Consider the following 13757-nt stretch of genomic DNA (forward strand, 5'->3'; position numbering starts at 1 on the left):
AAGCCCCGGCCTGGCGAGGCGTGACACCCACCCCCCCCGGGCCGTGCCGGAAGCGGGGCCGGAAACGCGGCCGGAAGTGGACCGGCGCGGCCTCGCTCCGCCCCCGTCGTGCCCCGCGTCGCGTCCCGTCACGTCACCGCCGCCATATAAGCGGCAGCGACGCTCACCGCCGCGCAGCTCGCCGTTCGTGCGCAGTGGCCGCCATGTTCGCTGTGAAGCGGAACGCCGTCATTAGCTTCAACCTCTACTGCGGTGGCGGCCTGGCCCTGGCGCCTGCCTCGCCCGGGGGGGGCCCGACGCCGCCGCCGCCCGCCGCCGTCCCCGCCACGGCCGCCGCCGCCGCCGAGGTGCCCTGGGCCGCCGCCAGCCGCCCCGAGGTACCCCGCACGCTGATTGGTCAGGCCGCAGCCCCCCGCTCGCTGATTGGCTGCGGCGCGGCCCCCCGCGCCGCGCTGCCCCCCGGCGGGCGGCCGGCCGCGCTGTGGAGCCCCGAGGAGGAGCTGGACGGCTGCGAGCCCGAGCCCGAGCGCGGCCCGGCGGGGGACTCGCTGCCCGGCCCGCCCGACGGGCTGCGGCAGGACTCGCTGGAGCTCATCAGCCGCTACCTGCGGGAGGCGGCGGGCGAGTCCGAGCCCGGCGCCAAGAAGCTTTTCCCGGGGCTGCTGGGCGGGCCTGGCCGGCCCGGCGATGCCGTGATGGAGAAGGCGCTGGAGACGCTGCGGAGAGTCGGCAACGGAGTGATGCAGAAGCACGAGCTCACCTTCCAGGGTGGGTGGTGGCGGGGGTGGGGGTGTGTGTGTGTGTCTGGGGTGGGGGAGCCTCGGGTCCGCTGCGGCTCCGTCTGGGACCCGCCTCGCCCCCCTTTGGAGGCGAGTTACGGCCCCGGTCCCGTCCGCCCCACTATGGGGTCCCGCGGGGTTTCGGGGGCTTTGCCGCTCGACGAGGGGGGCACTGGGATGTGGGGTCCCGGGGGATCCTGCTGCCTCTGCCGGGTGGGTGGGCTGCGGGCTGGAGCGAGGCCCCCGCGCCGTCCCCTCCTCAGAACAGAGGGGAGGCCGCTCTGCGCTCTCTGGGTAGGATGTGGCCCTGGTTTCGAGGTAGTTAGAATAGCTGAGGAGTGATTAAAAATGAAACTGAACTTTGCTCGGTTGGGAGGAAGAGAAAAAGTACTGGTAACGTGTGCAGAGGAGATAATCTGGTTACAGATTAGCCCCAGTTCCTCCCTGTGTCTTGCTTTTCTCAGCATGATGCTACGCAAATAATCCCAAGCGTCCAAAGATTAGTTAGCTCAGGAGTTTAAATTTCTCACGCCCCAGGCTTGGGTGGAGTGGGTCTTCTGGGGGAGATGTTCTCCAGGACAATGTACTTGGGTTATAGCTATTTTAATGTATTTCATCCACTTCTGATGAGTCCTAGAATAGCCCTAGAAACTTGAACCCCAGCATCTGGGCTTGGATGAGCAGATGTCCCTGCTGCAGAGTGTCCTGGGAATGGGCTGGGAGTGAAACCTGACCATTTTGGCCTGGTTTGGTGTAACTGGGAAATGAGTTGTGTTGGGGTGGTGGGGCTGAGCTTCCGGCCTCGGGGCTGGGGCTGGGGCAGCCCTGCAGTGTCTGATCCCAGATCAGGGTGGTGTCTGGCACAGAAGGGGAGTGTCTGCATTTCCTCCTGCAACAGCCTGTGGTGAAACGCCTGCCTTCTTGTAGGAGGATGTTCCAGTTTTTTCTGTGTGGCTTTTTATGTTGGTGTGTTGTGTTTTTTTTACTTTAACCACACAGGGCTTTGGTTTCATCCTTGTCTTCTTAGCTGTGCTGCTGTGAAAGACTGAGTTCAGTTACCCTGGTCAAATTCATATATGTGCTCACTGAACAAGCCATGCTTGGGAGGGATGTTTAGACCAATGTGAGCTGGTGTTGGTATCCGAGGCTTCGGTAGGGACGGTTACCTTCATGTGTGCTGAAAAGGAACTGGCTTCAGGAAGGCTTCCTGTTAGTTTGAACAACAACAAGTAATGCCTTTCAGTTTCATAAAGGCTTGTCTTGTTTGCTTATTCATGAGGGGGCACTGCAGGTCAAACTGAGGAATTCTGTTGTTCCAGTCACTAAAACCACATTAATAAAACAGGGACACATCTGCCTGGCTGTAGGTGACTCTCTTTTGTTTTGGCTTGAGGGCAGGGGCTTGCACCAGGCTGCAAACCAGCTTCTGTGCTGTGGCTCTTGTGTGGTGGGCTTTACAGCCCTTGTGAGACAGAGGAGTATGACATGCACAGAGGTGACAGCTATGCCTGAGGTGGGGAGGAAGGAACTAGAAATTGGTTGTGGGCTGCTTTTTGTCTGGCCCAGGCAAGTGTGAGCAGCAGAGTGCTCTGCAGAAGCATGCAGGTTCTTGCTCTCCATCACTGACACTTGACAGTGACTCTTTCAGCTTTTGGACCTAGAGTGGGGGGGTTGCATCTTCTCACTGGTGGCCTTGTGGAGTATTTGGTGTTGTGTGTGTGCCTGCCTCTAAACCAGCATCTCTTGCAGGAATGCTTCAGAAGTTGGACATCCAGAAAGAGGAAGATCTGCAGTCAGTGTGTGAAGTGGCTGCCCATGTGTTCAGTGATGGAGTAACAAACTGGGGTCGAGTGGTGACGCTAATCTCATTTGGTGCCTTTGTTGCAAAACACCTGAAAAGCATAAACCAGGAGAAGTGCATCAGCTCGCTGGCAAGGATCATCACGGATGCTCTCGTCTCATCTAAGCGCGAGTGGCTTATGAGTCAGGGAGGCTGGGTGAGTCACTGCCTGTCCTGAACACTGTGAGCTTTTCAGAACAATCCAATATTTTCCGACTTCTGTGACCTGCTCACTGACAACCACGTGTGTCAGCGAAGCACAGATATGACTCACTGCTCCAGTTAAAACCAGAGTCTGAAACATCTAGCCAGAGTTCTGGTATTTCAGGAGCTCCTTACAGCAAGCTGCTTGAAGCAGTCTTGACCTAAAAATGTCCCCTGCCCAGCGTGGAGGGGGCAGCATTCCCAAACCTGAGTCAGTCCTGGGTGCACTGAGCTTCCTTGAAGCCGGTCCACAGCTGCTTTGGTGCTGTCTCCTGATTACCACCTCTGCGGGGTGGGCTGTGGCTGTAATGAGTCTGGGGGAGCACACTCAGTGAACGTGCTGGGCAGGCTGTAGCCCATCCCACTCTGCCAGGGGAAAAAGGCTTTCTGTGCCTCCCTGCCAGAGAAGGGTGGCTGACAGGGAAGTGACTTTCCCTTCTTTCTCCTAGGATGGCTTTGTTGACTTCTTTCGAGTTGAGGACCTAGAAGGCAGCATCAGAAACATACTGATGGTGTTTGCAGGTGTGGCTGGACTGGGAGCAAGCTTGGCCTACATGATCCGGTGAGCCAGGGTGTGCTGCAGAGGGACAAAACTCTGGGTGGATTGGCTCTGTTTGGGGCTGGAGAGCTGATCACTTCCTCCTGTTGAGTACTTGCGAAGCTGGACTTGAGTGACCCAAGGAGAATACCTAGGCATCCCCTGAGCAATCCTTTCCTAAGAAGGAAGGTGTGATCCAGTCAGGTTGTGGGTACCGCTGAGGATTTATTGCTCTGGGAACAGAAAGTGGAAGAATTGATATTCTGCTTCTTTCAAGAGGATGATGACAGAATGCTCAAATGGACTGCTTCAGTTTTATCCCAGAGAGAACCGATCTGCTTAGTGGCAAGCCAGTGAGCACCAGCAGCTTTTGTCTGGACTGCAGCCTCCTGGGCTTGGCACGGCAGCTGTGCGTGGAGCAGATGTTTCAGGGTTGTGGGTTTCTGGAAATACCATCTTCTGCTGCTGGTGTCCTGCCTGAACTTGTGGCTTTTCTGTTGGAGCAGAAGCACTGAACGCTGGGGTGTGAGCCTGTGCCTGCCCCCAGGTGCGCTGGTGAGCGGGCCTTTGGCCACTGCTGGCTCTGCACACATCCACCCTCTAGAAGTGGTAGAGCTGTGCCAGCAGCTGAGTCGTGTGACCTGCTGCCAGAACATGGGGTGCTGGAGCCCTGCGTGGCTCCTTCCCTCCCAGCAGGGCTTCAGCCAGGTCACTGTGCAGGCAGAGGGGTGTTGGGAGTGGGATGGGTGAGGTGGGGCTCAGGGTGGTAACCACAGCCAGCTGCAGCACAGCCGCGTTGGCCTGTCTGGCTGATTTCGGCTACACTGGTGCAACTCGCCACACGCAGGCAGTTTAAAAATAGGGAGTGCATTTGTAAGTATGTAAAACCCCACATGGGGTGGGGAGGCTGTAGAGAACCTGTAAATATCTATAAATCTGTAAAATATGTACATTTTTACAGAGCTAATGATGCAAAAAGGAGGATTTTTGAATGTGGTAGAACTGCTTATGGGTGCACTGTACTTCATTCCTCATGTGAAGTAGCATTTTTGTGGCGAAGCCTTCTCCTGCCTTGACTCCAAGCAAGCCTTTCTCTGATGTACTTGAGCAACATTGCTAGGGAGCGTGACAAGGATCAGTGGCCTGGTGGACTTGCTGTGCCCACAGCTTGCTGGCCACAGTTGATGTTTCTGTTTGTTTTAATCTTTTGTTTTGTGGTTGGTTTTTTTTTTTTTGGTTGTTCTACACCTTCTAGCGGGTGGGGAGCTGTGGAAGTTGGTATCTGTCACTTCCTTATCTTCACTTTGATCCTCTAAGCCATGAGCTGAACGAAGCTGATGTTTGAATGTAAATGTTCTGGAGCAGACTAAAACTTGTCAGCTCGGATCTGCAGCTTGTGCAAGTCCATTGGTGCCAGCCCTGGGCATGGTCCCTGGTCCCCAGCTGGTAGTATTGCTTCTTGGTGGGCTCACAGTGCTCATCTGCCTTGTGCCCTCTCACCATGGGGGGTGGGACCCGGTCCTGCACAGCGAGGAACATCCTTGTCCACCGTGCTCGACCTGCAGCCTGAGTGATGCCTGATGGAAACCCAAGTGGAGAGCTGAAAGATGGTGCTATTGTCAGGCCTGCTTGTTTGTTGGACAAGCACTTAGTTTTGTCAATAAATGTCTTTTGTTCTCAGTCCTCTAGTGCAAAACTTGCAGTTTCCTGTAATGAGATGCTGATGTGTTAAATGCTCCTGCTCTGCTTTGCTGGTGTGGGCCTGTTTGCATGGGTGCTGCCTCTTATTAGAAAGCCTGTGGGCTGTGGAAAACTGCTCTGGGTGTCCTGTGTCACCTGCTGGGGCTCCCCAGAGCCGCTGCGCCGTGTAGGTGGGTGGGGGAAGGCCGTGGTGCCTTGTGCTCGCTGCCTGCTCAGGCAGCTCTTCTCGTGGTGCGGCGGCTCCGGGTGCCGGCGGCTGGGGCTGTCACCCTCGGTGTCAGTGAGGCGGGGGCCGCACCCCCCACTAAGGGGGACATCCCGCACCGGGGGGTGAGCCCCTCCCGCGGGAGGGGACGCTCGGTGTGGCTCCAGTTGTCTGGTGTTAGGCTTTGCCCTCTGCCTGGGCAGTGCAAGTGGGTGTTGTAGTTGCCGAGGGGGCTTCTTTGGGGGGGGGGTGGGGGGTGGAGGTGGGGAGCATCTGCTACCCCCTGAGTCCCGGTTCCCGCGGGCGGGGGATGGGGGTGGCAGCCCCGTCCTGGGTCCCGCGGGCGGGGGTCTGGCGAAGCGCTTCCCCCGCCGGGACGGGCCCTGCTGCAGGAGCCTGGGCTGAACAAGCCCCCCCAGGGTCTGTGCGGCGGGGGCAGGACCCTGCGGCGCTGGCTGCCCGGAGCCACTGGCGGCTCAGCCCGGCCGTGCCGCTGCTGCGGAGGGGGGTGTGGGGGTGTGGTTGTTTGTGTTGGTTTTAAAACTTTTTTTTTTTTTTTTTTTCCCCTTTAAATGCCGCGTCTTTGCGGGCTATTTTGGGCCTGTGCAGCCCCCCCCCCCCCCGGGTGCGGCGGGGCCCTCATGCAAAGCTGGGCCTTTGCCATGGAAACATGCAAAGGGCCGGGGGTGGGGGTGGGGGGTGCTGGCGCTTCCTGGAAGCCGCCGCGCTCCGGTAGCGCCTGGCGCGGCGCCGATAAACCCGACGCTTCCTCTTCCTCCTCGGGCTGGGCTTTTCGCAGAAGCCGGCTCCGACTTCCCCGAACCTTTTGTATAAATAAGGGGTGGGGGGGTGGGGATTTAAAGGGGCCGCTGTGCTGATGGGGGGCGCAGGGCGGCTGGGGGTCCTCCTTCACCCGGGACCCCTGAGGAGAGGGGCGGGTGTTCCTCGCCTCCGGCTGGGCTGTGGGGCGATGCCTGGGGCTGGAAAAGCAGCACCCTCCCCTCCTGCTGCTCCGCACCGAACGGGTCCGAGCCAGGATCCGGCCCCGCTGGCAGAGAAGGCTCTCGAAAGCTCTTATTGACCTGGGGGGGGGGGGGGGGGCGTTGCATGCAAATGCAGAAAATCCCCGGGCTGGGCGAAAAAAAAAACCCAGTTTCTGCCCATTTCTGGCTCGGTGGCCCCAGTCGTGCGTTGGGGTTGGGATATTTGATGTTATTTCTTGGACGGGAGCCTGGGCTGCTTTTAGCCCAAATGGGTCTTTTTCCAGGGGGGGTCCGGGAGGTTGTGGGGTTCCTCGTGGCTGACCTCCTGTCTTGCTGGCACAGCACCTCAACTCGTAACCCGCCCTGGGGGGCACCCCGCCCCCCCTGCTCCCCCCGTCTGTGGGGCGGCGGGTGCAGCCCCCTCTCAGAACCGCTGTATTGGGGGGGGGGGGGGGAGCGGCAGTGCGGAGCTGGGTCCGTGGGGAGCCCGTGGGGGTTGAGTCAGGCAAGTCCTCGCAGGTACAGGATCCCCCCCCGGGAACAAAGCCCTTGAAAGAGAGGCTGTGTGGGGAGAGGGGCTTCCTCGAGCAGCACTGACGCCTCCCCCCCCCAACGGCCCCGGGGTTATCGGGGTGCCCACAGGTGGGTGCTGGGAACCGCCCCCCCAGCTCCCTGGGATTGTCCCCGCGGGGGGGCGCCGGGCCGGGGCCGGGGTCCTCATTTGGGCCGCCCTGAGCGGCTCGTGTCGGGTTCGGCGGCCGGGGGCTTCCCAGCGCGCTCCCGTAACGCGCCCGCCGGGCCTCAGCGACCCCCGCAGCAGCCCGGCCCCGCTGCCCCTCCCCCCCCCCGCCGCGGCCCCGCCCAGCGACACGGGCCGTGACAGCTTACGGGGAAGTCACGTGGGCGCCTTCCGGGAACCCGGGCGTCCGGTGCCCATCCCCCGCCCTGGGGTGACACCGGGGGGGCCCTGCCGGTGAACCTCCTCCTCCTCCTCCTCGCCTGGACGCCTCAGTCCCCGTCGCCGGCGTGGGGGGGGGGGGGGTCGGGCAGGGGTGTGTGTGCTGAGTGTGGCGGTGTAAGCTGTGAGCGTGGGGGGCAGGGGTGCTCGTGGGGCTTTAGGGAGCTCTGGAGTGGGGCTCGAAAAAGGCGTATTGGGGGTTGGTGGGTGTAGGGCAGGGGGGGTGTACGGGTTGTGGGGGGGCTCCCCAGTTACAGGGTTTTGAAGGTGGGGGGGGCGCGGGGGTGAGCGTGTTGTTACTCAAATGCAAGTCCGCTCCTGGCGTGTGATAAAGCCGGTTGTACACACCCAGGTGAGATACTGTTTTATTACGGAGTTGTGCAAGTCTGGATGCTGGCAAGCAAAGCTGGCGAGCAAAGCTAGTGAGCAAGGCCAACGAGCAACGCTGGTGAGCAAAGCTGACAAGGAAAGCTGGTGAGCAAAGCTGACAAGGAAAGCTGGCGAGCAAAGCTAGTGAGCAAAGCTGACAAGGAAAGCTGGCGAGCAAAGCTAGTGAGCAAAGCTGGCAAAGAAAACTAGTGAGCAAAGCTGACAAGGAAAGCTGGCGAGCAAAGCTAGTGAGCAAAGCTGGCAAAGAAAACTAGCGAGCAAAGCTGGCGAGCAAAGCTAGTGAGCAAGGCCAACGAGCAACGCTGGTGAGCAAAGCTGACAAGGAAAGCTGGCGAGCAAAGCTAGTGAGCAAAGCTGACAAGGAAAGCCGGCGAGCAACACTGGTGAGCACAGCTAGTATCCCAACTTGCACAACCCCATAATAAAACAGTATCTTGCCTGGGTGCATATGACTGGTTTCATTGCACGCCGGGAGCGGACTCGCATTTCAGTGACACCAGCTCTGGCGACCCTGGAGGGCCCTGGCTGAGCCCTGCCTGGCTGGGCTGGCTGCAGGCGGCGAGGTGCTGGTCGGGGGGGCTCCGTAGATTCCTCCCCCTTGCTGGGCGGTAAGCAACTCTGAGGTGCAGTGCCAAACCCGAGATGCCGTATTTGTATTGAATACGTATAAATGCTTGTTTGTTTGAATTTGGTTTTTGGAAAACTAATCTCTACGTAAGTTGCTGCACCAGGATCGCAGCAGGAGCTTAAAAGAGCTGGTACGTGTAGATTCAGTGAGTTGATGAACTCCAGCTGAGTGTGTGTAGGCCTAGATAAAGAGATTCTTTTTGAGCAACTATTATAAAGTGGGAACCAGTTTACCAAAATACCACCCCGTACCCCTTTAGGATGCATCCTTACCTGTTGGAATAAGTTTGGGGGAGACCCATGACAAAAGAAGAATAGAAACATTGTACTCTGTGGTGGCTGATGTGTAAGTTGGAGGATGAGGAGAGTTGGCCTGAATATGGAACCTTGAATTACAGTACTATATTGCAGTTAATATTGTTTTGCAGGAGATTAAAAAAATGGGATGAAGTACCATATGTTGGTCTTTTTTTCTCTCTACGTAATAATTATGTGATAAGAAATATAGGCTACTGAATACTGATCCAAATGGAATATGTGTGCTAGCAGAAAGTGGGAAAAAGGAGTTGCAACGTTGCGTAGCATGCGAAATAGGGAGAGGCTGTTTTCAGAAGAGTGAGGAGGATGAGGATGTTAAATTGTTAGTTGCTACATGGGAAATAGAAACCGTTGCTGCAAGTAGCAGCAGTAGTAGTGCTTCTGTGGAAGATCCAGCTATAGGGCCCAGGTCTGAGACCTTCAGCCCAGTACCTGGAAGAATGAGAGCACAACCACCAGTAGCACAAGCCCCACTGAGGCAAGCTATGGTACTGGAAGGATTACTGGTATTCGTACATGTTTTGTTTACTACTTCTGATTTGCTAAATTGGAAAGGGTCAGTAGGACCTTATAGGAAAAATCTGGATAAAATGCATTGAATGGTGGAAACTATTCTGATGAACCACAGTCCAGTTGGGGAACATGTACAAACTGTTGAGTACCCTCTTCGTTCCTGAAGAAAGGAGACTGGTGTTAGACAAAGCTCAGGAGGAAAATGAAAGGCAGAATGCATGAAATGACCCAGCCTTATTTATGCCTAAACCAGAACCTAACTGGGACACTAATAGTGGGGAAGGAAGGGCAATAATTAAGCAGTATCAACAATTAATTCCCTGTGGAGCACGGCATGGAGTCCCAAAAGAAAAGAATCTGGCCAAATTGTACGAGGTTAAAACAAGACCTAATCTAAAATCCATCAGCCGTTAATGAAAAGCTGTGTGAGGCTGCAAGAAAAGGGATGGATTTGGATCTGGAGAATCCAAACATTAAAATGATGTTTAACATGCTTTTTATTGGATAACTGCCCCCTGATATTTGTAAGAGAGTACAGAAAGTAGATGAGGCTGGGGGGTGACCATTTTTCAGTTGACTGAAATTGCATATGAAGTATATAATAGTTAGGATGAAATAGAAAAGAAGGAGAAGCAAAAAGAAAAATGTAGACACCAAAACCGTCAAGCTAACTTGCTGGCAGCTGCTATAGTGCAGGGAAATAGAGGTAAAGGAGGAAATTTTAGAGGTAGGGTCTGAAGATGGGGATTCACACCACATCCTATGGGAGCCGCCATAGGGGTAACTCAATGTGCCTGTTGTAAGAAGGGGGGACACTGGGAAGCTCGCTGCCTGTTATTGGAAGGGCAGGCACAGACATCAACAAAAGGGAGCCTTCCCCCACAGCAGAGTTATTACTGCTAGAAAATTATGATATGGAATGAAGGTGATGGGGGGTGAGCTTAGAGGCATCCTCAGCAGATCCCCTGGTTCCAGTAAAGCTGGGGAACAAAACCATAGACTTGTTATAGATACAGGAGCAACTTGTTCCATAGTAACTAGTTGTAGGAGGCCTCTCAATGAATTTAATATGTTGGTTGTTGGGGTTACTGGAAAGCGAGAATTAAGGCTGTTTTTGAAACAGTGGAATGTCAAATTGGAGTTAGAACTTTAACACATGAGTTCTTGTGTATGCTGGAATGCCCTGTACCTCTTTTAGGTCAGGATTTACAGGCTCAAATAATGTTTTCTGAGAATTCTATTCAGTTGCATATCCCATCAGAAAACGCCTGGAAGGTGCAAATATATCTGCTGCAAGGGGAACAGTGAAGCAAACTGGAAATCTCCAGAGAAATCCTGGATGCTGTATTTCTGTTGGTGTGGGCAACTGCAGTACCAGGGAAAGCTAACACCCCACTGATAAAGGTAGAATTGAAACAGAACTCCAGACTGGTAAGAAAAAAACAATGTCATATGAAAATGAAAGCAAAAATTGGATTAGAGACTTTGATAAATGAATTCATGCAATATGGACTTTTAATCAGAAAATAATGATCCCATCTTGCCAGTGAAAAAGCCACATTCTACAGAATACCAATTGGTGCATGACTTGAGAGCAGCTAATGGACTGGTGGTAGGTGTCCGTCCAGTGGTGCCGAGCCCCTACCATCTTTTGACAAATGTAGTGGGGAATGATGTCTGTTTCACTTCTAGATTTGAAATGTGCCTTTTTCTGCATACCCCTTGATTCGGGAAGCCAAGAAGCTCTTTTCTTTTGAATGGGAAAGTCCCACCACAGGAAGAAAGATGGAGCTTTGCCGGACAGTCCTACCACAAGGTATTAAAAAATAGTCCTACCTTGTTGGGTAACGTACTGGCAAAAGAGTTAGCAGCTTGGTAAGTAAGAATCCAGATGTGGCTGTGTTACAATATGTTGAAATTTTGTTGGGAACTGAGATGGAGCAACAATGTATTGAAGCCTCAATTTGTTTGTTAATTTTTTTGGGAATGGCTGGATATCCAGTCTCCCAGAAGAAGGTTCCGTTGGTCAAGATGACTGTTGCATATCTTGGGTTTGAAATATCCCAAGGGGAATGTAAACTAAGCAGTGAAAGAAAGTAAGCCATTTGTAAGATTGCACCCCCATGAGCAAAAAGGGAATGCAGAGGATTCCTTGGAATGACCAGGTGGTGTAGAATTTGGATCCTGAATTTTGGACTTATGGCTAAACCATTATATGAGGCCATAAAAGGGCCAGGGAATGTATTAGAATGGATTCCTGAATGTCAAAAAGGATTTGATGATATTAAAGAGGCATTAATGGAAGCTCCAGCACCAGGATAACGTGATTTGGATAAGCCATTTGCCCTGTATGTACATGAAGGATTCCATACCGCCTTGGGGGTTTTGCCTCAAGTGTTGGGGGAATGGAAAGGGCTTATTTTTCTAAACACTTGGATCAAGTGAGTAAGGGATGGCCAGCCTGTCTCCGTGCTGTGGCCGCAACTGTGTTACTGATTCAAGAAGCAAGAAAACTCACTTTGGGACAAAATGTCACTGTATTTGTACCACATGCTGTGAGCTCAGTGCTGGAACGATGCGGACATAATATTCCTGGTTATCACCATTGGTTATCACCTAGTAGAATGATCCAGTATAAAGCAGTGTTTATGATTGGAACTGGAGGTCTAAGTTTAAAGGTAACAACCTCTTTGAATCCTGCCACTTTGCTGGTGGTATCTGATGGTACAAACTGAGAGCATGACTGTGTATTAACTATCGAACGAGTCTTTTCCAGCAGGCCAGATACAAAGGATGTTCCACCGAAAAATCTGGAGGGGACTGTCCACACAGAAGTGGTTTTACCCTGAATGGGGAATGCGATCCAGATACGCAGTGAGGATGTGATTAAATCACAGCCCTTGGCATCAAGTACTTCAGCACAAAAAAGCTGAATTAATTGCCTTAACTAGAGCTTTGGAATTGTCACAGGATAATCAAGCCAGTATATATACTGACCCTAAATACGTCTTTGGAGTGATACATGCACATGGGGCAATTTGGAGAGAGGGAGAGAACTTCTAACCTCACAAGGGTCACCTATTAAGCATGGATCAGAAGTACTGAAATTACTAGAAGTGGTTCAGAAACCTCAGAAGGTGGCCATAATTAATTGCAGGGCTCACAGACCTGGACATACGAGGTCATACAAGGGAATTGTAAGGCTGATGAAACAGCAGAGCGGCCAACAGAGCAGTAATGGGAGCGCCCTGATTCCTCAAAACGTCATGAGAACCGAAGTGCCCGAATACGATGAAAAAGAGAATAAATTGGCTAAAATGCTAAAATGTCTAAGGACTTCCAGGCAGGTGGTGGGTGACATCTGCTGGGCAGTGTTTGGTAACAGCGCCCATGATTCAGAAGTTGCTGCAGCAGGCACACGCAGGAGCTCCCGTATGCTGTAATTGCAAGCATTGGGAGAGATGCAGCAGAGCCAAAGGTTCAAAGCTATGCTGATCAAATAGTAAAACAATGTGTAATATGTTATAAAAATAGTCCTAAAATGGAATTAAGACCTCCACCTGGAGAGGTAAAGGAAGGGAATATTCTGGGAGAATATTGGCAGATTGATTTTCCTGAATTACCAGATGCATTAATTATAAATATCTCTTGGTATTGGTAGATGCTTTTTCAGGATGGCCTGAAGCTTTCCTGTGCTGGACCAACCGAGCTAGAAAGGTAATGAAGAAATTATTAAATGAGATTATACCAAGATTTGGAGTTCCAAGTGAGGCCTTATTGGACAGAGGCTCACATTTTATTTCTAGGGCTGAAACAAAAGCCTCTGGATCCTGACCTTTTTGACCCGGTGTTGCTTTCATGTGTCAAGGGCTGGATTTTCTGCGTGAAGTCTCCCAGCTGATCTCAAAGGGAGGTTGCCAAAACGCAGGGACTGGGGCTTTGTGGACAACATACACACCTTTCAGACCCCATCAAAACTATCCAGATTCTGCAAAAACTCCCACATTTAACTTACATCAAATAATCCGGCCTGGGGAGAGATTGCCATGTCAGTACGGAATTCCTTCAGTTCGCCTGGATTTTCCAGGCAGCCTCAGAGCCAGTCCCTGACTCCGGGCTGGGTGGCACCAGCACTAGGTGCTCCGCGAGAAGATACAGGACCCCTCTCTTCCCTCAGCAGATAAACTTTGGGGCTGGTTTCTAACTTCTGACGGAGCCCTTGGGCTGGTTTGTAGCTTAGCAATCACTTTGCACCCTGAGAAAGTGATGCTGCGAATAAAATGCGATTTCGGAATTCCTTCCCGTGCACTTAGACAAGCTTTGAAATCTGTTCAGTGAAGGCACAAATCTCACCAAACAGAACCGGAGATAAAAATCTGCTGTCTGTATCGCTGCCATCGGAGACGACCGCACAGGAGCTGAGAAGGAAGAGCCCAAGCAAGGCCCAGCAGCCGGCTGACCGTGATACCCCAGCAGCCTGCTGGCAGCGATGCGCGAGCACTGCCTCAAGCAGGCAGAGCATCTCAGCCACCACCTGCGCCTAACGCAGGGCTCCGTACCGGGGCGCTCCAGGGCTCACCGCCTGCAGCAGCGCCTTGTTAAGACAGGGCTTTACGGTCTCCAGAGAGCAGCACTCACCTGTTCCCACCATCAAACCAAGAGCTCAGCTTTGTAAAGATGTCTCACCTGAAGGATGCTGAG

At 53.4% G+C, this 13757-nt stretch overlaps 1 protein-coding gene across 2 annotated transcripts in view; it reads left to right on the plus strand.

Annotated features, from left to right (window-relative positions):
- The first annotated feature begins 127 nt into the window (after positions 1-127).
- MCL1 (MCL1 apoptosis regulator, BCL2 family member) overlaps positions 128-13757 on the plus strand; it is a 40304-nt gene continuing 26674 nt past the window's right edge. The window contains exons 1-3 of one of the 2 annotated variants that reach the window (XM_080369023.1): positions 128-768; positions 2529-2776; positions 3273-3385. In XM_080369023.1, coding sequence (XP_080225149.1) covers positions 204-768; positions 2529-2776; positions 3273-3385 — 926 coding nt within the window. In that variant the 5' untranslated portion in view covers positions 128-203. Of the gene's footprint in view, positions 769-2528; positions 2777-3272; positions 5042-13757 lie in introns of those variants that run through there. The other variant, XM_080369024.1, reaches the window with a different exon arrangement.

The sequence above is a fragment of the Falco punctatus genome, assembly GCF_963210335.1.
Source record: "Falco punctatus genome assembly, chromosome: 18".
Taxonomy (NCBI): domain Eukaryota; kingdom Metazoa; phylum Chordata; class Aves; order Falconiformes; family Falconidae; genus Falco; species Falco punctatus.